At 50.7% G+C, this 21,938-nt stretch overlaps 1 protein-coding gene across 3 annotated transcripts in view; it reads left to right on the top strand.

Annotated features, from left to right (window-relative positions):
* Positions 1-5,370, top strand: part of SMAD6 (SMAD family member 6) — an 81,379-nt gene extending 76,009 nt beyond the window's left edge. For all 3 annotated transcript variants that reach the window (XM_059697490.1, XM_059697482.1, XM_059697472.1), the window contains one exon: positions 4,401-5,370. In XM_059697490.1, the coding sequence (XP_059553473.1) occupies positions 4,401-4,942 (542 nt within the window). In that variant the 3' untranslated portion in view covers positions 4,943-5,370. The remainder of the gene's footprint in view (positions 1-4,400) is intronic.
* The last annotated feature ends 16,568 nt before the right edge of the window (positions 5,371-21,938 follow it).

The following is a 21,938-nucleotide window of genomic DNA, read 5'->3' as shown; positions in this document are numbered from 1 at the left end:
TTGCCAATCTGACACCCCTCCCCTCCATAGATATAATTTTGATTGACTTACAAAAGAAAATAATAGTAGTAATTACCTGCCCTTTTTGCTCCAAAGTGACTTTTTAAAAAAATCAGGTGTCTATACTTTTATATAAAGATTTGTAGTACCAAGAATTAACCAATCAGATGCAACCTTATTATGCAGTGTGACCAATAAGATGCAGCTCTATTGTATGACCTATATGTATGGTTCAAGACAGGACATTCACACAGGATGGCTATTGTTGTGTTGCCTATTGTCATTTTGTTTATTTGACAATCTAAAGGAAAATAGGTCAGTGCCCCTGACTAAATAGTCAGGTATTGCATGTTTTAAAAATTCTTGTAGCACATCGGTTGAAAATTGCTGATCACTAAATGTATTAACTTTAAAATTTCTGATTTTTTTTAGTATCAAATTATACTTCTGTAATTTTGTTAGTGTTAAGTTACACTTTTTTTAAAAAAAATGTATTTTTTTATTGATTTCAGAGAGGAAGGGAGAGGGAGAGAGAGATAGAAAATCAATGATGAGAGAGAATCATTGATCCATTGCCTCCTGCACACCCCACACTGGGAATCAAGCCCAAAACCCCAGAATGTGACCGCCCCACGCTGGCCGGGCAAATTACACTTTTTTTGTGTGCTAGTGATAGTAGATGGTCTTGGGGATTTTTAATGTCATGACAAAATAAAATAGTGGTAACCCTGTGACATTCCCAACCTCTCTGTTACACAGTGTATTGGTTTGTGAAAGCCCAAAGTATTGGGGCTCCCTGGATGAGATGCTGTCACGGTGTCCTCAAGCTCTGGAGCCCTGAGTCCCCAAGAGCGGGATGGGGATGGGGATTTCCCCAGAACATGGTGCTGGCTCACCTGTTGGCTTGTTCTCAGATCAGACCTGCAACTTAAGTCCTTGCCCACCATCCCCTTTGGCCCAGGCCATGGGCCCCACCTGCTGAGCAGGATTCTGATGGGGGCGAGGACAGTGTGCCAGCATTTGAGATGTATTTTCTTTCCCTTTCAGTGGCTTTGAGAGCACAGTAGGGATACATGCAGCCTTGGGACAGACAGAGAGAACTGAGACCCACCCCTTCCCATTTGAGAGTCTAGCTTAGCCAGGGGCAGTGACACCTGCTTAGGCCAGGGGAGGGGCTGAGCCTGTAATTGCACAGGAGGGAGGGGTCAGGGAGGGCTTTTCTGAGGCCTCGTCCATTTTCTGGAATTTGGAAGATTTGGCCAGGAGCCCAAGCCTGATGAAGTGTCACCTAGTCTGCTCAGCCAAAGAGTCTGCAGGAGGCGAGACCTGGCCCCGGCAGTGGGCAGTGCCCCTGAGCCTGAGAGCTGGGGCAGGGGCAGGCAAGGCCCTAGGGGCAGCTCTGTGAGGTTTGTCCCCAAGCACATTTCACCATCCCCCTGAGGGGCTCTGGGGTAAAGCCAGGGACACAGGTCTTGATTGGGAAGGGAGAGGGTGCAGATGATCAGGGGGCATTTGGCTTGGCTGGTGGGAGGAGGGGACAGGAAGTCCCATCTGGCCTTGGATTGAAAGCCTTATGGGAGATGGGAGAGAGGAACCCCACCCCAACCCCAGTCCCATTATCCTCACCCTCACTCCCCACACTCTGACTGTGAACCTGTTTCTTTCTCTGGTACAGTGGAGCAGCTACACCTGGGGGCAGAGGTGGCTTTTTCTGAGCCTTATCTGTGAAGGGGGATTGCAGTGAGTCCTTGGGGAGTGAAGGACCTTTGTTTGGGGGTTAGAGGGGAGTGACTCATAGGCTTGTGGGTAAGCACCTCTAGGACACAGACCATGAGAATAGTCATGGTTACAGATAGGGAGACTGAGGCTTAGGGAAAGGGAGGGACTTGTTCAGTGTGCATGGGTTTTAGGGGGGAGTCTGCCCAGAGTACGGAGAAGCACTCCCTTCTGGAGTATGGCCTGGAACTGATGCTGACCACAGAACTCAATAGTGTGTGCCCTCGAGCTGTTAGGGCACCTCCCTGGGCCTCAGTTTCTGTACCTGTGAAATGGGGTGATAACAGAGGTGAACCAGGGCTGTTGTGCAGAAGGCGCCTAGCTCATGGAAGGCACTCGGGGGTTCCTATTGCCCAGAGCCCTCCAGGCATAGCTTCTTTGCTTCTTCACCTCTCTCTGCTGAGAGCACTGTGCTAACTCTCTTTGCTTGGTGAGAAGGTTCGTGCTGGAGTCTGATGGCCAGGCTGGGATGGTGCTTGGGAACTCCCAACCAGTGCCAGATGGGTGGGTGGGTGGGTGGTTGGAGAGGGGCAAAGGCTGCCCACCTGCTGGGACTGACCCAGTGCCCACAGCTTGGTCATTCACCATGGCATAGAGTGGTCTCTGTCCACCGGCTAAGGGGCAGGTCAGTGAGGGCAGGGAGCAGGGCCTCTCCGTTCCCCACATGACAGTCAGCTGGAACCAGGAGGGCCCGGGACGGAGGATGTGAGGTAAAATGATGCCTCCTCAGGAGCTGTCCTAGGGACCTATGGCTGGGACCTGAAGCCACTCATAGAATGAGGGGCGTGCCCTTTGGGGCTGTGCCCAGCCCAAGGCCACAGCAGAGCTGGCGGGTCATGGGAGGCCCCTCAGGCAGACAGTTTCCTGCCAGGTAGCCAGGCGGGCTTCCTAGCACATAGGAGGAGGTGTCAGGGGGCTGCCCTGCTGCTCTGGGGCTTGTGGGTAAGGCCGAGCTGACGGTCAGAGCTGACCATACGCAGGGTCCTCAGTGAAGTTGTTAGCAGGGTCTTTTCTCTCAGGTTTAGTTGGACTTTAATCAGTTTCTCTTGGAGAATAGGCGCCTTTGCTGTGTTCTCATCAGGCCTCCAGCATAATTCTCCCTCTGGGCAAACGCCCCAGCAGGGCCCGGGTGGGAACATGTCACCAGACTGGGCAGTCATGGGTGCCCACCGGCTCCTCAGCTGTGAGCTCCAGGGAAAGAGCAGGCATTAAAGGGCTTCTGAATCTGAACAGCTGCCCACACCAGAGAGCAGCGAGCATGGGCTGCACTTCAAGACAGACTCCAGCGTGTGTGTGGGGGGGGGGGGGGGGGGGGCGTCTGGTCTCAGAAAACTTAAATTCACCTGGACACACGGAGATGCCCCAGGCTGGAGGGAGAAAGGATGCCAGGTATCCTCCAGGGCACCCCTTTTTGTCTGTGGGGAAACGGAGGCCCAGAGAGACACAGCACACAACCGTGAGAGCTGGCAGGCTCCGAAGCCCTTGAGGAGTGACTTTCTCTAGCATTTTGGAGACCTTCACCTTCCCTTTCCCAGAGATGCTGCAATCCTGGTGACAACCTGCACTTTCTGCCAGAGCGCCAACTCGAGTGGCAGGGTGCAGCGGGCACTGGGGGAACTGGGCACACTGCCCAAGGGCCAGGCTGGGAGCAGTCGGGCAGTTCCCATTCTGGGCTAGAAGGGACCATGGGGGCCAACTTCCTCCCCCCCCCCCTTACCTCCTCTGCCTGAGTCCCCTGATTGGTGACTATGCCCTCTAATACTTAACCCTGCTCTGTTCAGGTGGAGGCTTGGACTGACTAGGTTCAAATCCTGGCCATGCCACTCACTACCTGTGTGGCAGGCTGCTGGTGCCTGCAGTCTTGGGTCCTTCTGTAAAAGGAGAAGATGGCCTCCTCATAGAGTGATTGGAGGACTCGGTGAGGTCAGGTGCACACTGCAGGCGCTCAAGGTCCAGCGCCTCCTTTGGGTGCATGGGTGTTTTTCCAACTCTTGCCAGCTTGAGAAATTTTATGGCCAGGAGTTGGGTGTGGTTCATGTTTGTGTCTCCACAACACCTAGCACACAGTAGGTGCCTTGCCTTCTCTGTACATTTATAACCTCTGTTTTAACTATTAGTGAGTGAGTGTGTGTGTATGTGTGTGTGTGTGCGTGTTGGGGGGGGTGCCCCCCTGTGTGTTAAATTTCCTGAGGACAGCCTGGCACACAGTACAGGGGGGCCTTGACTTACGAGTGTCCCGACTAACGAGTTTTTCGACATACCAGCCGTCTCTCGGCCGATTTTTTGCTTTGAGTTCCGAGCTAAAATTCAGGTTACGAGCCAGCTTCAGATACCCCACCGCTAGTTGGCGCAGCGAACATCACAGTGAACGCCACATCAGCCCAGCATCACGTGTCTCACTCGTTCACGTGAATGATTTGACATACGAGTCATTTGAGTTACAAGCTCGGTCACCGAACGAATTAAACTTGTAAGTCAAGGTCCCACTGTATGTGCTGACATCCGTGTTGACTGCTAGAGACACAACCCAACCCCCGGCGTCCAGGCAGGAGTGCTGCTCCCCTCGGCCACCCGCTTCCCCAGCCTGAACCGCTAACATCCTGTGCCCTGTGCTTGCCCCGCAGACGCCAGCATGTCTCCAGATGCCACCAAGCCGAGCCACTGGTGCAGCGTGGCATACTGGGAGCACCGAACGCGTGTGGGCCGCCTCTACGCGGTGTACGACCAGGCCGTCAGCATCTTCTACGACCTACCTCAGGGCAGCGGCTTCTGCCTGGGCCAGCTCAACCTGGATCAGCGCAGCGAGTCGGTGCGGCGGACGCGCAGCAAGATCGGCTTCGGCATCCTGCTCAGCAAGGAGCCTGACGGCGTGTGGGCCTACAACCGCGGCGAGCACCCCATCTTCGTCAACTCCCCGACGCTGGACGCGCCCGGCGGCCGCGCCCTCGTCGTGCGCAAGGTGCCACCGGGCTATTCCATCAAGGTGTTCGACTTCGAGCGCTCGGGCCTGCTCCAGCATGGGCCCGAGCCCGACGCCGCCGACGGCCCCTACGACCCCAACAGCGTCCGCATCAGCTTCGCCAAGGGCTGGGGGCCCTGCTACTCCCGGCAGTTCATCACCTCCTGTCCCTGCTGGCTGGAGATCCTGCTCAACAACCACAGATAGCGGCAGCCGCGAGCCCGGCCGACCTGCCCACCGCCAGGCGGGCCAGTGCCAGAGACACAGCCCCACGGACGAAACCCCCCAAATATCATCTACCTAGATTTAATATAAAGTTTTATATATTATATGGAAATATATATTATACTTGTAATTATGGAGTCATTTTTACAATGTAATTATTTATGTATGGTGCAATGTGTGTATATGGACAAAACAAGAAAGACGCACTTTGGCTTATAATTCTTTCAATACAGATATATTTTCTTTCTTTTCCTCCTCCCTCTCCTTTTTTTTTTTTTTTTTTTTTTAAAGAAAATGATACAGCAGAGCTAGGTGGAAAAGCCTGGGTTTGGTGTATGGTTTTTGAAATATTAATGCCCAGACAAAATGCTAAACCAGTCACTCATTGATAATAAAGTATTCGCATTCTAGGTTTTTTTTTTTTTTTTAACTGTCTTCTTTTTAACAAAGAGGGACATGCATGGTATTAGTGGGTTTCTGACCCATCAGATATCCTGAAATTTGATCCCTTTACCAGATAAAGAGTAGAGGGAGTAAACTAAAAAGGGAGGAAGGGCATGTTTACTCTTAAGACCAGGAGTTCTGCTGTTCCTTCTTACCCACGGCTGTGGTGCGTCCACAGGATGGGAGGAGGAGGGAAAGGGGAGAGTATTTGGGCCCCATCCCAGACTGAGGATGGAGGCTCCTGCCCTGGCCTAGAGGAACTTCCAGTCGGATGGTGGACACTCAGGCCCACGCCTCCTGTCTCTGAGCCATGCACAAGCTAGAAGAAAACACTACATCTCACTCGGGGGGAAAGCAGGCGGTGGGCTGTAGGCTCACCTACCACCACGCAGAACCCAGGGTGACGCTCCTCTTAGGGCCTCCCCAGGCCGCCCTCCCACCCACTCTGAGTAGCTCAGCATCGGCCCGTCTGGGGCTACATTCATGAGTTACGCAAAGGCAGGTGGTTTTTTACTCTAACGGAAGAACTGAGGTTCTGGAAGGGTCAGTGGCTCACTCATGAGGCAGATCTAGGTTAGAAGTTGCATCTCCCTGTAGGACCAGAGCCATATTACATCAGTTTTGTCTGATGAAGGAAATTCAGAGAGGAAAGCCTCCTTGGCCAAATAGCGAAGGGGAATGTTATGTTATACAGTATATCTTTCCTGGAGATTTACATCAGCATAGCAAATGCTCTGAGAAGTCCTGTGGCTTCTCTGTTGCTGCATCATAAATTATCCTAAAACTTTGCAGCTTGAAACAGCTAACATTTATTATCTCATACTGTTTCTGCTGCAGGAATGTGGGAGCAGCTTAGCTGGGTGGTTCTGGTTCAGGGTTCCATGAGGTTGCAGTAATCCGAGGTTTAGTGGGGGCTGCAGGACCCATTTCCAAGCTTATTCCTGGGGCTGTTGGCTGGAGGCCTCAGTGCCTCACCATGGAAGCCTCTGCATTTGGCCACTCATGGCATGGCTTTCCCCAGAGCACCTGATCCAAAAGAGACCAAGATCAAAGCTGTCGCCTCTTACAACCTTATCTCAGAAGTGACATCCCATCACTTCTGCACATTCTGTTGGTCACACAAGCCATTCTTGCTAACATGGAAGAGACTACACAAGAGTGTGAATGCCAAGAGGTGGGGATCATATCCACTGTGTCCAAAAAAAAAAAAAAGGATCATTTCACTTTGTTTCTTGAAGTGATTTGCCAGTAGACTCCCCACCCGTTACTCCTGTCCCCATACGAAGGCCCAGGAGTACCTGTGGGCTGGTCCACTGCTGACAGCTGGACAGGCCAGGGCACCTCACTGAACCCTGCCCTGAAGACGCTCCTCTGGGATGCCTGCTCACTGGGGTATCCTCAGTGTGGGGTCCGTGGAGGCACCTCGGGCTCAAACAGCAGGATCCCCAGGAAGACAGAATAAGAAGCCAGAGCCGTGGGAGTGCGGAGGGAAGGGAGCGGGGCCTCCCAGGAAGTCTCAGTGCTTCACCTCTGATCCTTGCAGGAGAGATGAGTGGCAAGGTGACAGGCTAGGAGTGGCAGAGGGGGCAGGAGCAAAGGGGCAATGCCATAGGAGTGGCAGGAACCAGGAGGCATCCACTGTGCAGATGAGGCAGGAGAGGGGAGTCTTCAGACACTGCACCTCCCAGGCCTTGGTCCTCGTGCCTGCATTCCAATTCCAGCTCTACCGTTTACAGAGTGGCTTCAGAGACTTAAGGTGCCTCAGTGTTCAGGGGATAAAATTATTCCCACCTGAGAAGTAGGTGTGAATTGGAAGAATCAAGCAAAGCACATCGTACCTGGTTCATCATTAGTGCCTATCATCTGTTACTAACACAGGGCCAGGGCTGGAAGGGAGGCTGGGGGCCCACAAATGCTAAGATGAGGAGAATAGTTGGCATTCAGGAGGCAGATGGGCTGGTTTCTGAGTGGGCCAGTGAGCTATGAGAGCTAAGCTAAAGGGATTTCCCAGAGGAGGGCCAGGCTGCAGGCAGGAATAGGTCACCTGAGCCCTGAGCCCTGAACCCTTTCTGGCTCATTAAGACGGTGCCCCTTAATGCCAGTCTCCTAACAGAGACTCCTTACCCTTCGAGGCAGCAGCCAGTCACACCCAAGGCCTCGGCCTGGAAGTGATAACTCCCCTTCATCCGAGAGCAAGAGGGACGGAGCTTCACTCTCCCATTTTATCGATGAGGAAGCGGAGGCCTGAAGTGGGGAAGTGCTTATCTCAAGCCAGGTGATCATGGGGGCTGGGATGTGAGCAGGTTTCCTGCTTCCCGCCACAGGGTCTACTTCATGCAGACCAGATGGCGACATCCCTTCCCCATCTCCCAGATTCTCAGAGGTGCCCTCCAGGCAGATGACATTGTTTCCCTCTAGAATTAAGCCTCTTGGACCACACAGTTTATCGTAGAAAGCTGTCCTGGTTCCCCTGCCAGCCTTGGGCCTGGCCCTCCTGGGAGGCACAACTCCCTCTGCTGTTTTGCACCTCCCAGGCCTTGGTCCTCGAGCCTGAGCAGGGCTGGGCTGTGCTACTTGGGGATGGGCTAATCCTTCTCCAAAAACCTAGTCAATTGCAGAATATCCTCTCTTTTCAAGTCGATAATTAATAACACTAACCATTTGTGAGCCCTTCCTATGTGCCAAGGGTCTTTTATGCACCTAATCTCCACAAGAACCTCTGTGCAGTGTTCTCAGTTATTCCCCCTCTTCAGATGGAGAAACTGATGCTCAGTTGCTGTCATTTGGGCGCCTATGTGCTAGCTGTGATTGGCTCTGCTGGAGTGGCCTGCCCTTGGGGACAGTCTGCGCTGCAGGGCTAACCTCAGGGGACCCAGAGCCATCAACCTCACAGCTATTTCGCCTCCCAGACCTGCCTGCTTTGAGGCAGGGGACCTCCCTGGGGTCCGTGGGCGGCCTCAAGTGTCAGGGAGAGGCCCTGTGGCTGCCTTTCTTCATGGGGGTCTGAGAATCCAGGTCCAGCCCCTCAGTTTACAGATGGGGAAACCAAGTCCCAGACGGGAGAGGCTGAGTCACTGTCACAAGTGGTGGCAGGACTGCCCTCCTTCCCCTCGCCCAGGCTTGGTGCCCCGGTAGCACCCACATAGCTGGTGACTCGGGCTCCGAAGGAGACACTTTCTAAGCAAGGCCTGGCCTCGGGAGTGTTGTGGAGCCTGGTCCCTGCAGGCTCTGGGAAGCAATGTGGGTGGGGTTTACTGCCCCAAACACAAACTCAGGCCTAGAGTGGGGGGGGGGGGGGAGGCAGGATATTCTGCAATTGACTAGGTTTTTGGAGAAGGATTAGCCCATCACCTCCTCTCCATTCCACAGTGCACCCCATCTCCAGCCCCGCCCCCCGCCTTAGTCTCCTGGAGTGTCTGGGGTGTGGGAGTGGAGGGGTTAATCTAGGGGTGGGAGAAGCATAGCTAGGAGAGGGGACTCTGCAGATCTGTGTTTATGCCTCAAGTGAGAAAACTCTAGGCCCAGAGAGGGGTGTGAGTACCCCAAGGTCACCCAGCAAGTTTAGGGCAGAGCTGAACCTAAAGCTTAGCTCTTGGGATTTCCGGTCTGGGTGCTTCCTCTGTCTGGGCACAGATTCCTCCGGTGCTCTGGAGGACGTGCACATACACCCCTTCACCTCTCCTGTCCCCCACGCACATTTCAGGGGGCTTAAACGTTCTGGCCACCTCTGGCTGCAGCTGCCTGATGATAATCCTGACTTTGCCACTGGCCAGCTGTGATCTTAGGCATGTTAGGTTACGTAACCTCTCCGTGCCGCAGTTTCCTCATCTGAACAATAATAAGAGCATCTACCTCTGAGGTTCTTTGGAAGATTAAATGAACTCAGCATGATACGCACTCAGAACTGGCATGTAGGAAGCGTTCAGGACTGCTCACTGTTTGGGGGCCTGAAAGGCAGCTCAGGGAGGTGAAAAAAGCTGATGAATTTGGGCATTGCCTTACCTGTGAAATGCTCCGTTTCCTCAGGGGGACAGTAGAACGGTGATCCACTGGGATGTCCCCAGTCTGTGGCACCAGGGCCTCCCTCCTCACCCCCCAACAGCTGCTGTGGCTTCTTAACTGGGCCTCCTGCCAGTCCTGCCTCCTCCAAGTCACTCTCCTCCACCCCAAGCGGTGGTCTGCACGCAAATCCGGCAGTGTGCCTCTTCTCCCATGACTCCCTGCACCCTCAGGATAAGGAACTACCTCCTAGAGTGGCCCTAATGGAATCTGACCCTGCCCCACCTCTACCTGCCAACCCCCTTCAAACACCACACTCCAGACCTCTCTGTCTCGCTGTCTGTCAGTCTGTCTCCCTGTCTCTCTCTCCCAGGTCTTTGTCCAAGCTGCCCCTACTCCAGATCATGCCCCAGCCCGCGCAGTCCAAGCACTGACCACACCGCTGCCCCTTTCTCTTCCCAGGAAGTCTCCTGGAAGCCGGAGATGTCTCACATACTGTTTGCCCCCGTGGTCCTGGGCCCCTGCATGTTTGTGGAATGAAAGGGTCATGGAGGTAATGGATGTGGGTGTGTATTTTATAAATGCTAAAGGACTAAGCAGGCACCCACGGTGTGTGTGTGTGTGTGTGTGTGTGTGTGTGTGTGTGTGTGTGTGTGTGTTTGGTATCCTCTGTCTCCATGACAACCCCCAGCTGGCTTCTCCTTACAGGCCCCTAAGAACCCTCACCCTCCCCCCACCCTCAGGCCCTGGGCTCGGGGGGCTCGCCTTCTGCAGCCTTATTCTGCCCTCTCAAGAGTGTGGGAGCAAGAATTCCTGGTTGGGGGCGTTGTCCCTTTGGTAATTTAGAACACAGAGTCAGAGCACATCCATGCTGGGAAAGGTTCTTAGAGTGCATCTAGTTCCATTGCTCACAGAACTGAGGCCCAGAGAGGGCAGGGTGCTGACCAGGGTCACACAGCAAGGCAGTGGCAGAGGGGAGCCAAACCCATGGCTGGGGGCTCCTTCCAGAGCTGGCCTCTTAGCAAAGCTGCAAAGTCTTCTGTGGAACCAGCAGGGACCTGAGCAACGCAGCCGGGGGGCAATTAGGGCAGGGGTGCAGGTCATTTCTGTGTTTTGTTTTGATTGTGGTAAATAGATCCTATACAATAAAGAGCTAATATGCTAATTAGACCAAACAGCAGAACAACCGTCCGGACGACCTTCCAGACAAAGCCAGGGCTGCGAGGCGCTGCAAAGGGCTTTGAGGAGCTGCGAGGGCTGAGCCCTTGGCACGAATTTCGTGCATCAGGCCTCTAGTATAACATGAAATTAACTGGTTTAACCATTTTTAAGTGTACAGATTAATGGCATTAAGTACATTAGCTTTGTTGTACAACCATCACCACCATCCATCTCTAGAACCTTTTCATCTTCCTTATACTTTGTATGTTATTATGATAAAATATACACAACATGAAATTAGCCATTTTAACCATTTTTAAGTGTACAGTTCTGTGGCACTAAGTACATTCTCATTGTGTTCCATGTGCTATATATACTAGTATATATATTTCAGAGAGGAAGGGAGAGGGAGAGAGAGATAGAAACACCAGCGATGAGAGAGAATCATTGATCGGCTGCCTTCAGCATGCCCCGCACTGGGGTCTGAGCCTGCAACCGGGCATATGCCCTGACCGGGAATCAAACCTTGACTTGTTGGTTCATAGGTTTATGCTCAATCACAAGCCACGCCAGCCCGGCTTCCCTGTGCTTTTCAATAAAAGCAAATGAAGAGAAAGTTTTAAAGCTCTTCACCCTGGGATGTTGAGGCCTTTGCTGACTTCCAGCCCTGATAGCCCAGAGGAAGCTGTGTGTCCTCTTGGCCCTGTTGGGGGTTGGCAGAGGGGGCTGGGGAAGGGTGTCCAGTCTAGGCTGACATCAGTAGGGACACAGGCTGGAACAGCCCTGCAGCCTTGCTGACTGTTGTAAAAGCAGATCACAGCAAGGCTAGTGGAGTGTAGATAAAATGCCCATCATTTCTGAACATGGGACGGAGGCCATGGGCTGAGCCCAGGAGAGAGATGGTTTTTAATGTGCCTTCCTTGGACTCCCTGGAGCACCAGGGGAGACCTGAATGACCTGGGGGCGCCCCCTCCTCCTCTGGGCGTCTATTTCCCCTCAAAAGTAAAAGAGCTAAACCAGATGGTTGGAGGGTGCCTTCTGGGAGAGCCTAAGGGCTCTGGAGGGGCCCCGCCCCTCTCCTAAAAGTCTGTTCCAGGGGTGGAAGCTAGAGTGCACTTTAATATTGGACCTGCTGAGAGAAGCTGGGATAATCATTAGAAATATAACTCTTTGTTTAGCAAAACTAATAGCAGTTATTTATTGGGGAACTTGTTGTATACAGTAGTCCCTCTTATTCACAGTTTCACTTTGGTTTCTTACCTGTGGTCAACCATGGTCCAGAAATATCAAATAGAAAATTCCAGAGTAAACAATTCATCCGTTTAAATGCAAGCTGATTTGAGTGGTGCTGCAGTCTCGCGAGTCCCGCTCTGTCCTGCACGCGGCTTGAATCACCTGTTTGTCCTGCGTCCCCGGCTCTGCTCTACGCTGCCTGCATCTTGGTGATCAGATTGACCGCGGCAGTGTCACAGTGCTTGTGCTCAAGCAGCCCTTATTTTACTTAATGATAGCCCCGAAGTGCAAGGTAGTGAAGTTGGCAATTTGGATGCCAAAGAGGGGGGTGGTAAAGTGCTGGTTTCTATTGTCAGAAGGTCACCAGTAGCCTATGTCAGGTTGTTAGGTCGCAATGCTGCGCCATTCACCTCACTTCATCTCATCACCTGGGCATTGCATCCTCTCACATCATCACAAGAAGGGTGAGTACAGCACAGTAAGTTATTTTGAGAGAGAGAGAGACCACATTTACATAACTCTTATTATAACATATTGTTATAACTGTCCTATTTTTTATTAGTTATTGTTAATCTCTTACTGTGTCTAATTTATAAATTAAACTTGATCATAGGCATATATGTATAGATAAAAAATATAATATATACAGGGCCCCGTGCTACCTGCAGGCATCCACTGAGGGTCGTAGAACATATCCTCTATGGATAAGGGGGGACTACTATACTAGGCACTTGGTATCATCTCATTTAATCCCCACCCTGTTTTGTAGATGAGGTTCAGAGAAGTTGAAAGAGTTGCCCGAGGTCACACACCACAACTAAGATTCAGAACGAGGATTCTACCCAGATCTCTCTGGTTCCTGAGCTGGTTTTCCTACTTCCCTTCCTGCTGATGTCAGCACTTCTGAACTTGACTTTGATGGCTGCCGAGCACACAGGCTCTATTTAGAGGCTATGCCCTCAGCTAAGTGACCCTGAGCAAGTTACTTAACTTGTCTGAGCCTCAGTTTCCTCATTTGTAAAAATGGGCATAAGAATAAGGTGGTTAGGAAGATTAAGTTAAATGCATTTATGTTTGTGAAGCAGTTTAAACACGGCCTGGCTAGTAGTAACATCTAGCATCTGTTCAATTTAAAATATGTTATGTTCTCAACAGCTTTATTTTATTTTGGTCAGTTTTGTTGAACCAGCAAATTAATTGGAAATTTAAAAAAATACAAGTTTTGCTTTTTATGTCTTATAATTGAGTAATGGGCACAATGAAGCTTTAGGGATGCCTAGAAAAACACAAAACATACATACAGGCAAGCCCAAGATGCGCTCTCCTTAACATCTTAACAAACAAAAACACCTATTCATCCTGTTGGCCAGGTTCCTTAAGCTGTATAAAACGGGCAGCATGTTGATGTTTCCTAAGTACTGTATTAGAAGCAGGCCCTTTGAAAATGGCTACACCACCCCCACCCCTGCTCCTTCTTTTCTTTCCTGCTCTACCCAAGGAACTAGGATGGTTGTTACTCATGGTCACGATGACAATTATTTAGACTCTTTAAGAATCCCCTGCTTTGTGCTGCCCCAAATATAATATCTGTGAACATCAAAGCCACATCAGAAAGCACACACAACCAGAAACACATTAGATCTCCAGGAAGTCGAGTGGCACCTGGCCTGCTTTGGGGACAGGCCTTGGCTGGCTCCTGGGCCCACTTTACTCTGGGGATCTGAAGTGGGGGTGGGGGGCTGAGGTCAGCTGACCCCTGGGGTCACTTGGCTCCCCTGGGCTCAGAGCCAGGATCCCTGCCACACACCCGCGCCGGTCGTGCTGAGGGGAGCTCTTGCCACAGCTTGCTTGAGCCACATGGGTTTTAAAGTGAGAAATTGTCAGTCCACATGTTTGGGATCCTGTTATGAGTCAGATTCTGAAGATTCCCAGGGTGCTCCTCAAGGGTGGAGGGTTCTGGCTGGTCTGGCCCTCGCCCGAGTGGATGACGTCGCCAGTCTTCTGTGACCGTTTCTAGGCTTAGGGGTGGGCTCCCAAGTGACTACGAGAAGCCAAAGCCTTTTGAGCTGAGTCTGTTCTTGAATTTGCTATGACTGGGGAGAGAGGAGATACGGGGGAGCTAAAGTCCACAGAGCCACTGAAAACCAACTTTGTACAGAGAGATTTCCCCACCTTTTCCGTCAACCTTATGCCTGAGCTGCTGCTAATGAGGATGAAGGGGTCAGCTCTGGAGAGAAGTGCGAGCCTGGGACATAGGTTTGAATCCTGCCTCCACCACTTTCCACAATGTATGAACTTGTGCATTTTATGTGTTTCCTCTGGGCCTTGGTGTTCTCATCTGTAAAATGGGGATGGTATCCTCTACCATGGAGGGGCCAAATCTACCATGAGATAGATTGTAGTGTTGGGAGACAATTCTCCATGGGCCTCTCGGGAAGTCTTGCAAGCAGAGGTATCGACTGCCTTTGTTCTGGGTTATATCTTCAAGAATATATGGTAGCCAACAGCCTTAGAAGACAGAGATAGTGTTTCCCTCTGGTGCAAAGGGCAGACATGTTTACTGCCCATTATAGGATTTGAGTTCCCTAAGCTAAGGTTTCCCTCCTATAAAGCACTCCACCAAGTGCACAGGTGCCACCTGTCTTTCTTTGCACTGCAAGGACACCAATGCAGACATGATGCTCATGCTGCTGGCTGTGCCATGAGTGATAGAAGTCTGTTGTCTCTGTCCCAGGAGTCTGTGTCTTCTGCCAGCTTCCAGGGAACAGGGCAAGCTAGCTTGTTATCTTGCAACTAGAGGCCTGGTGCACGAAATTCATGCAGGGGGGATGTGCCCTTCAGCCCGGCCTGCACCTTCTCCAATCTGAGACCCCTGCAGGGATCGGGCCTAAACTGGCAGTCAGACACCCCTCTTACAATCTGGGACTGCTGGCTCCTAACCACTAGCCTGCCTGCCTGCCTGATTGCCCCCCTAACTGCTCCCTTGCCAGTCTGATTAATGCCTAACTGCTCCCCTGCTGGCCTGATCACCCCCAACTGCCCTCCCCTGCCAGCCTGATTGCCCATGACTGCCTTCACCTGCCATGACCTGCCTCCTCCACTGGGACCCGCCTCCTCCACGCTGCGCAGAGTTGCGCAACCCCCAGGCCTCACCGCATGGAGTGGCCTCGGGGCCCTGCCTCTGCTGTGCGTGCAGCCATCTTGTGACAGCCATCTTGTGATGATGGGAGGGCTTGACACCACCTAGACCAGTGATGGCGAACCTATGACACGCATGTCAGAGGTGACACGCGAACTCATTTTTTTGGTTGATTTTTCTTTGTTAAATGGCATTTAAATATATAAAATAAATATCAAAAATATAAGTCTTTGTTTTACTATGGTTGCAAATATCAAAAAATTTCTATATGTGACATGGCACCAGAGTTAAGTTAGGGTTTTTCAAAATGCTGACACGCCGAGCTCAAAAGGTTCGCCATCACTGGCCTAGACTATTATTAGTACAGATTGGGTAAAATCTCAGATCCTTCACAGTTCTTGACAGCTTTGGGGATGCAGATGAAATACTGACAGAGACATGGCATTCTGGAAGAGGAATGATGAGGACCTCACAGGCCAAATAATGAAATTTCGAGGGACGTCCATGGAAATCGGTAGCAAATATGTTGACCAAACTGTATGACCAAGTGGGCAATAAATGGCTCTCTCTTGCCTTTCCATGAGGAGGAGTTGGAGAGGTGGTTGTAGGCTGAGTACTGGGAAGCAGGTTCAAAGGCAGCTGCCCAAATGGTACCCCGGTCGTGGCTAACTCACCTCTTGGTGGGAGGACTTCCTCACCAGTGTAGGGCCAGCCTCAGTTCTTCCCTGCAGCAAACTAGCATTAGGGACTGCCCTGGGTGGGCAGAGAGGCTGTGTTTGTCAGATAGCAGTTACCAAGATGGACACCTACACTGAGCATGATTGGAGGGACATTTACGACCGCTGTGGGCAGAAACCGGAGGGATCACTAGAACTTCGGCGGGTTTACTCAGAGACAAGAGGGTGGGGCATGCCATTAAGGAAGAATGATGGCTCAGGTCCCCTGGAGGTTTATCATGCCAACTTTAGATCCATTGGAGGTGATAGTAAAAGGACTGCGAGTCCTGGCAGCTGTAAGGGATTTTGGTCTTCTTGGGGAAATTTCCCCTCATGAGACAACCTCCCAGAGGAAAACGTGGGTGAGGAATTGACTACTATCAGAGCTCTTACTGCTCCAGATTGGGTTTGTCCTGATGGTGTCCACTAGGCTGCTGTGTCTGTCCCACCTCGGTGTCAGTTCTGCAGAACCAAAAATGGCCATGGTCACTTTTCCGAGTGGACAGAAGTCAAGGCTGTTCTCACAGCTCTCGCCAACACTACCCTTGATGCAGCTTGTTATATTTGTACTGTCTCTTGGGTATAGCCAATGACTTGGCTGTTGTGTCTGCCACTTGGGAAACGGGCTGGCACACTGAAAACACCCCTCTCTAGGGTCACCATCTGTGGGAATGAGTTGAGGCTGCTGATTGAACTGCGCGGGTCACTCCTATGGGTGCCCATTGTAGGCATTTATTCTCTTATGAGACCAACTGGCATGCCCTCCCCCCGTTGCTGCCTGGACCTATCGTCCTAGCAGATGTACCATACCCCTACCCTTAGAAACCTGTGCAAGTAAGGACTCTGTGTTCCACACTGCTGTGACTCCTGCCAGAAGCTGACCTGTCTGTCTCCCAGTGGCATGGCCCCTGCCTGCTTAAAGCAGATGGACGGCCTTGGAACTTTGACCCCTTCTGTGGCTATGGGTGGGGGCCTCTCTGCTGTTGACACATTTTCAGGTTATAGTGTTGCTGTCCAGTCTGTTCAGCCTATTCCAGCCACAACATGGTGGCCCTTGAAACTAACCTGTGTCATGTTTTCAGCTTTCTGGATCATGTGCAGTCTGATCATGGTGTGCTGTTTATCACTCTGCAGTGGGCTGACAGTCTAGGCATTTGACGACCTTCCCTGCTCCCTGCCATCGACAGGGATGGTCTTGTCAAGTCAAAGTCCTCAACTCCATCTCCTTCACCTCCTCTTGGGCCATAACCTGAGGAAGGCAGCTTGGTCATTGACTGGCTGTCCTCAGATCATCCACCCTGGGCCACCTCCTGTATGGATGTCATGAGCGACATGAAAGAGGTGCGGGTTTATATACACCTATTTTGAAAATTTGAGGTTCCTCCCTTACCATTCCTGAGCATTCCCGGAATGGAATGGCTAGCCTCATTCATGCCGACTATGCTTGCTATCTGGTCAAAAGAGGATTCAAACTGAATTCTGGTTACATTTGAAAAACCAACAGCATCCTATCACTCTTGCGCCCAGTCCTGGGAGAAAGTTCTGTATATAAGTGGGGGTTGACTGGGGAAAGGGTGAAGTTATAGCCCCTGGAACAGAACACACTGCTTTTGTGGCCGCTTAGGAAGAGTAACCGCCCAGCAGCTGGGAAGGGAGCACCTTAGATGTCAGGGCCTCCTCACAGGGGACAGTGCCCTGGGCAGCCACCCCCCCCCCCCGCCCACGGTGCTGCGAGGGCCTTAAATCTAACTGACTGCTGGCTTACTCATCCCCAGCCAGACAGCTCTGACCATGATTTGGTTGCCATTTCCTTTAACCTTCCCCCAAACCGAGAAGTTATGAGAAATAGCATGAGATGACCCCAATTCCTGCACTTCCCATGCAGAATACCTGTCAGCAGCACTTTGTACGTCTACCCCACCCACTCCCACGGCTCACGCACCCTTTGGGGCTGAAGATGCCACTTGAATGGCAGTGTTGACAAACAGGATGGATTGGGCAGGTGGTCCCTCCAAAAACAAAGTGACTTGTAACACAACAGTAGGTAACTAATACACCATCAGTTCTCTTGTTCCACGCTCACAGCAATGCTTTAGCATTCGTGGGCTGATGCCTGCTTTACTGATGGGAAGCAAAAGTTCAGAGAAGTCCAGCATTTGCCCAAGGTCACACAGGCAAATGGTGGTACTGAGTTGCAACCAGGTTTGCCTGACTCTTGTTCCGGTGCTAAGCTCCACCTCACTATCTTTCCCTCACCCAAGGTGCTGGGTTCTTCCACGTACCTCACAGACCCTGGTCCGTAGCATTTCACACCTCTTAGCCTGTGCCCTGGCTCTGGACATGTGGTTGGGAGGCTTAGAAGCGTGAGGGAGCATGAAGCTGCCAGTGGGCTCACTACCACCTTCTCCCCATTTGTGGGGTCTTGGTTTCTTCATCTGTGAAATGGATCTAAAACCTGCTCAACAGAGGAGTTGTGAGGAACAAATGAACTCAGGAGCTGGAAAGGGCTTTAGAAAACAGGAGGTACTGCTGTGAACAGTGATGAGATCTGAGCCATGGCCCAGGAGGAGACAATCAAGGCTGGATGGAGGGCCTGGGCTGGAAAGAATGTAAGTGGAAAAGGCCAGCCAGACACAGAGCCTTGTTCAGGGCTCCCCTATGCGTTGTTTGTCAGTTGCAATGGTGCCTGCCTTCCTGTGTCTGAAATCCTGGACATTCCTTTGGGGTAAGCAGTGCCTTTTCTAGACACTCATCCTTACCCGGCTGGTGTGGCTCCGTGATTGAGCGTCGACCTATAAACCAGGAGGTCACGGTTCAATTCCTGGTCAGGGCACATGCCCAGGTTGTAGGCTCAATCCCCAGTAGGGGGCTTGCAGGAGGCAGCTGATCAATGATTCTCTCTCATCATTGATGTTTCTATCTCTGTTTCCCTCTCCCTTGCTCTCTGAAATCAATAAAAGTATAATTTATTTTATTTTATTAGAGAAAGAATGGGAGGGAGGGGGAAAGACAGAGAGAGAAAAATTGATGTGAGAGAGACACTCAGTTGGTTGCCTCTGGCACTGGCGCCAACCAGGGCCAGGATGGAGCCTGCAGCCCAGGTGCATGCCCTTGACCAGCATCAAACCCGGGACCCTTCCGTCTGGGCTGACACTCTATCCACTGAGCCAAACCGGCTAGAGCTAACATTATATTTAAAAAAAATAAATAAAACACTCATCCTCTTTAGAGCAGTATTGTACAGTACACACTGGTGTACCGTGCCCCTCTCACGTGCCAGGAGCCTTGCATACACCATCTAATGGAATGCTCACACCGCACACTCACACTAGCCCGTGGGGTCCCGCGTTATAGACATGGAAGCATGCGGCTCAGAGGAGCTCAGTCACTTGCCTAAGGTCTCATGGGAGAGCAGGGACAGAACCAGAGTTTTGACTGAGATGGCTCTTATTTCAGGGCCTGGTTGCCTTTGGACTCCTTGGTTCTTTTATAACTTTGGCTTTTTTTACCCCAGAGAAGCCAAGCATGCTGCAGCTGGGCCTTTCTAAGGGGGCTTCCTGGCCCAGAACCGCCCCCCGCCCCCATGGGTGGAATCCCAAAGTGACCAAAGATTGAGTTTCTTTAAGGAGAGGCTTCCAGACTAAGGGCCAGCCCCTGACCACCATGGCGCTGGGAACATCATGGTCTTTCTGTGACACTACCCCAGCCGCCTGGCAGTGCCCCGCCACCGGCCACCAGAGCTCCTTTTGTTCTCTCTAAGCTGCAGCCAGAAGCACCTTCCTAAAAGGCAGCCCTGGCCGAGCCGTTCTCCTGGCTAAGCCACCCGTTGGCTGCCCATTGGCGTCCAAGCCCCTTACGGGACCTGTAAGGCCTCCTTAGCCTGCAGCCCTCATGCGCCCTCGGAGCCGGCAACGCTCCCTAAACGGCCCAGCCTCTTGTGACTCCACCAAGTCTTTACTTAGCCTGTGTCCTCTTCCCAGATGCCCTTCGCCCACCCCATTGCTTAATTGTCAGACTCCTTTTTGTTCATTTACAGCAGTGATCCTTGTGAATATTTAGCGTATTCGTTAGGAGATACATGCATGTGGCACAAAATGGCGTAGAATAGCAATTGTCTCCTCCCAAGCAGGCCCAGCCACACAGACCTCTGTGGGTTCCCTGTGCGTTGGGTGCCTTTGTATCGTTAATATGTTCACTTCCGAATGCTCTAGCTCACCTGTCCTTTCCGCTGGGACCCATCCCCTAATGGCTGTTCTCCCAAATGCCCAGATAAGCCTGCCCACTGAGTCTCACACCGCACCAGATGTCTCTCCCATTAAAACCTCGGGCACATTCATTGTGATTGTTGACTGGCCTATTTTCTGTTGTGTTGGTTTCTGTGTCCCCAGCGGGAGAGAGGGGGCCCTGAACATGGTGGAAATAAGTTAAAGGTATTGCTGGAGGACTGGGGGTGTCTTCAGGTGGTGACGGCACAGTGTCTGGGGCTGCTGCATGTCACAACGCCCCCTAGAAGGGAATATTTGCTTAATGAGTGGTGCTGGGGGAACCGAGGAGATGGGAGGGTCGGGGTAGGGAGAGAATAGCTACATCTTCACCTCACACTATAGAGTAGAATAAATTCCAGATGGATGAGACTGAAAATGTGAAAACAATGAAATAACTAGAATAAAATGTTCATGATGTTGATCTCTGGATGCAAAGGGCCTCTCTAAGCACAGCAGTAATAAAAGAAATTACAAAGGAAAAGATGCATGCATTTGTATACTTAAAAGTGGAAACTTCTGTACATCAAAACATCCCATAAATAGAATCATATAAAACAAATATGTAAAGAGCACATGAAAATAAAAAAAAAAATTCTGAAAACCTCAATAGAAAAAAAAAAGGGACAGTGGACATGAAAATTAATAACAGGAAAGTGTAAGTGTGTAAGAATATGAAAATATGTTTAACCTCATTGGAAAACAAAAGATTCAATTGAAATAGTGAGATGTTACTTCTCACTTATTACTTTGGTCAAACTATTTAAAAAAAAAAAAAAAAGTAGGCCTAACGGGGCTGAGATAAAGTGAGATGAGCAAGATTATGTTCCCCTGTGCTGATGGCTCTGTAAACAAGGGTGGCTTTCATGCAGTCTGTTTCTCAGTATTAATCAAAAGTCTCAACAATGCTTATGCTCGCCTAGCTGGTGTGGCTCAGTGGTTGAGCATTGACCCAGGAACCAAAAGGTCACCCATTAGATTCCTGGTCAGGGCACATGCCCCGATTGTAGGCTCAATCCCCAGTGGGGGGCGTGCAGGAAGCAGCTGGTCCCTGTTTCTCTCTCTCTATCCCTTGCCCTTCCTCTCTTAAAAATCAATAAGAACATTTTTAAAAAGGCATATGCCCTTTGTTCCAGCAATTTTGCCTCTGGGGATATTTCCTGAGAAATATTCTTTTTTTTTTTTTTTAATAACAGCAAAATTTTGAAACAGTCTAAACATCCAATAACGGGAATTACAGAAATGATGGCATATCTGTGTGATAAAATATTATTCACCTTTAAAAATCATGTTTAATTATTAATAATGGTGCCTTGGAGAATGGGAGACAATATCAAGGTGCAACTGTTCTTTTTTCTCTTTCCACTTTTTATTTTTCTGGACTATTCGCCTTACCATAAGCATGTATTATTTTTATAAAGAAAACTATCATGTTTTAGAATATTTTAAATTGCAGGTTCCCCCCACTCTCTGAAAGTAGAGTGTTTCTATGAAACCTTCCACAAGCCAAAAAGGCATCAAGCAAAGAAGCAGTCACCCCTGATTTAGACGAAAAATGTTTTGAGTGTTCCCAGGCCCAAAATGCAAGGCATGCACAATGTCTTAATTTTGTTCACCAGGATCAAAACACTTAATTACATCCTTACGAGCTCATTTAGGCTTTTCAATACCTTAGGACACATCTTGCTAGTGGAGGCACAAATCAATAAAGCCCAGATGCTCACAGCCCCAGTTCAAAGCTGCTTGTCTTGATGCTGAGATGCTGAGTGTGGTCCAGGGAGGAGCTTGGCCGGCCACACTCACTGCTCTGGATGCTTCTGCTTCTAGAACGCTTGCTGCAGAGCAAACACTGGTCGCTATTTTTGCCTTTTTTTTTTTTTTGGTAAAAGTAAAAATCCTCTTCTGATTTCTTTTGGTGAGCAAAAGCAGGCAGCAATGTCTTTCATCAAAGTGAAGTCGCATAAAGCAAACTTTTGAAAAGCAGGGGATACCTGCATATGGAGAAGTTATCATGATGCTGGGTG

The sequence above is a fragment of the Myotis daubentonii genome, chromosome 1, assembly GCF_963259705.1.
Source record: "Myotis daubentonii chromosome 1, mMyoDau2.1, whole genome shotgun sequence".
Lineage (NCBI taxonomy): Eukaryota > Metazoa > Chordata > Mammalia > Chiroptera > Vespertilionidae > Myotis > Myotis daubentonii.
The sequence above is the reverse complement of the archived record's forward strand: the minus strand, read 5'-3'. Positions and strand labels throughout refer to the sequence as shown.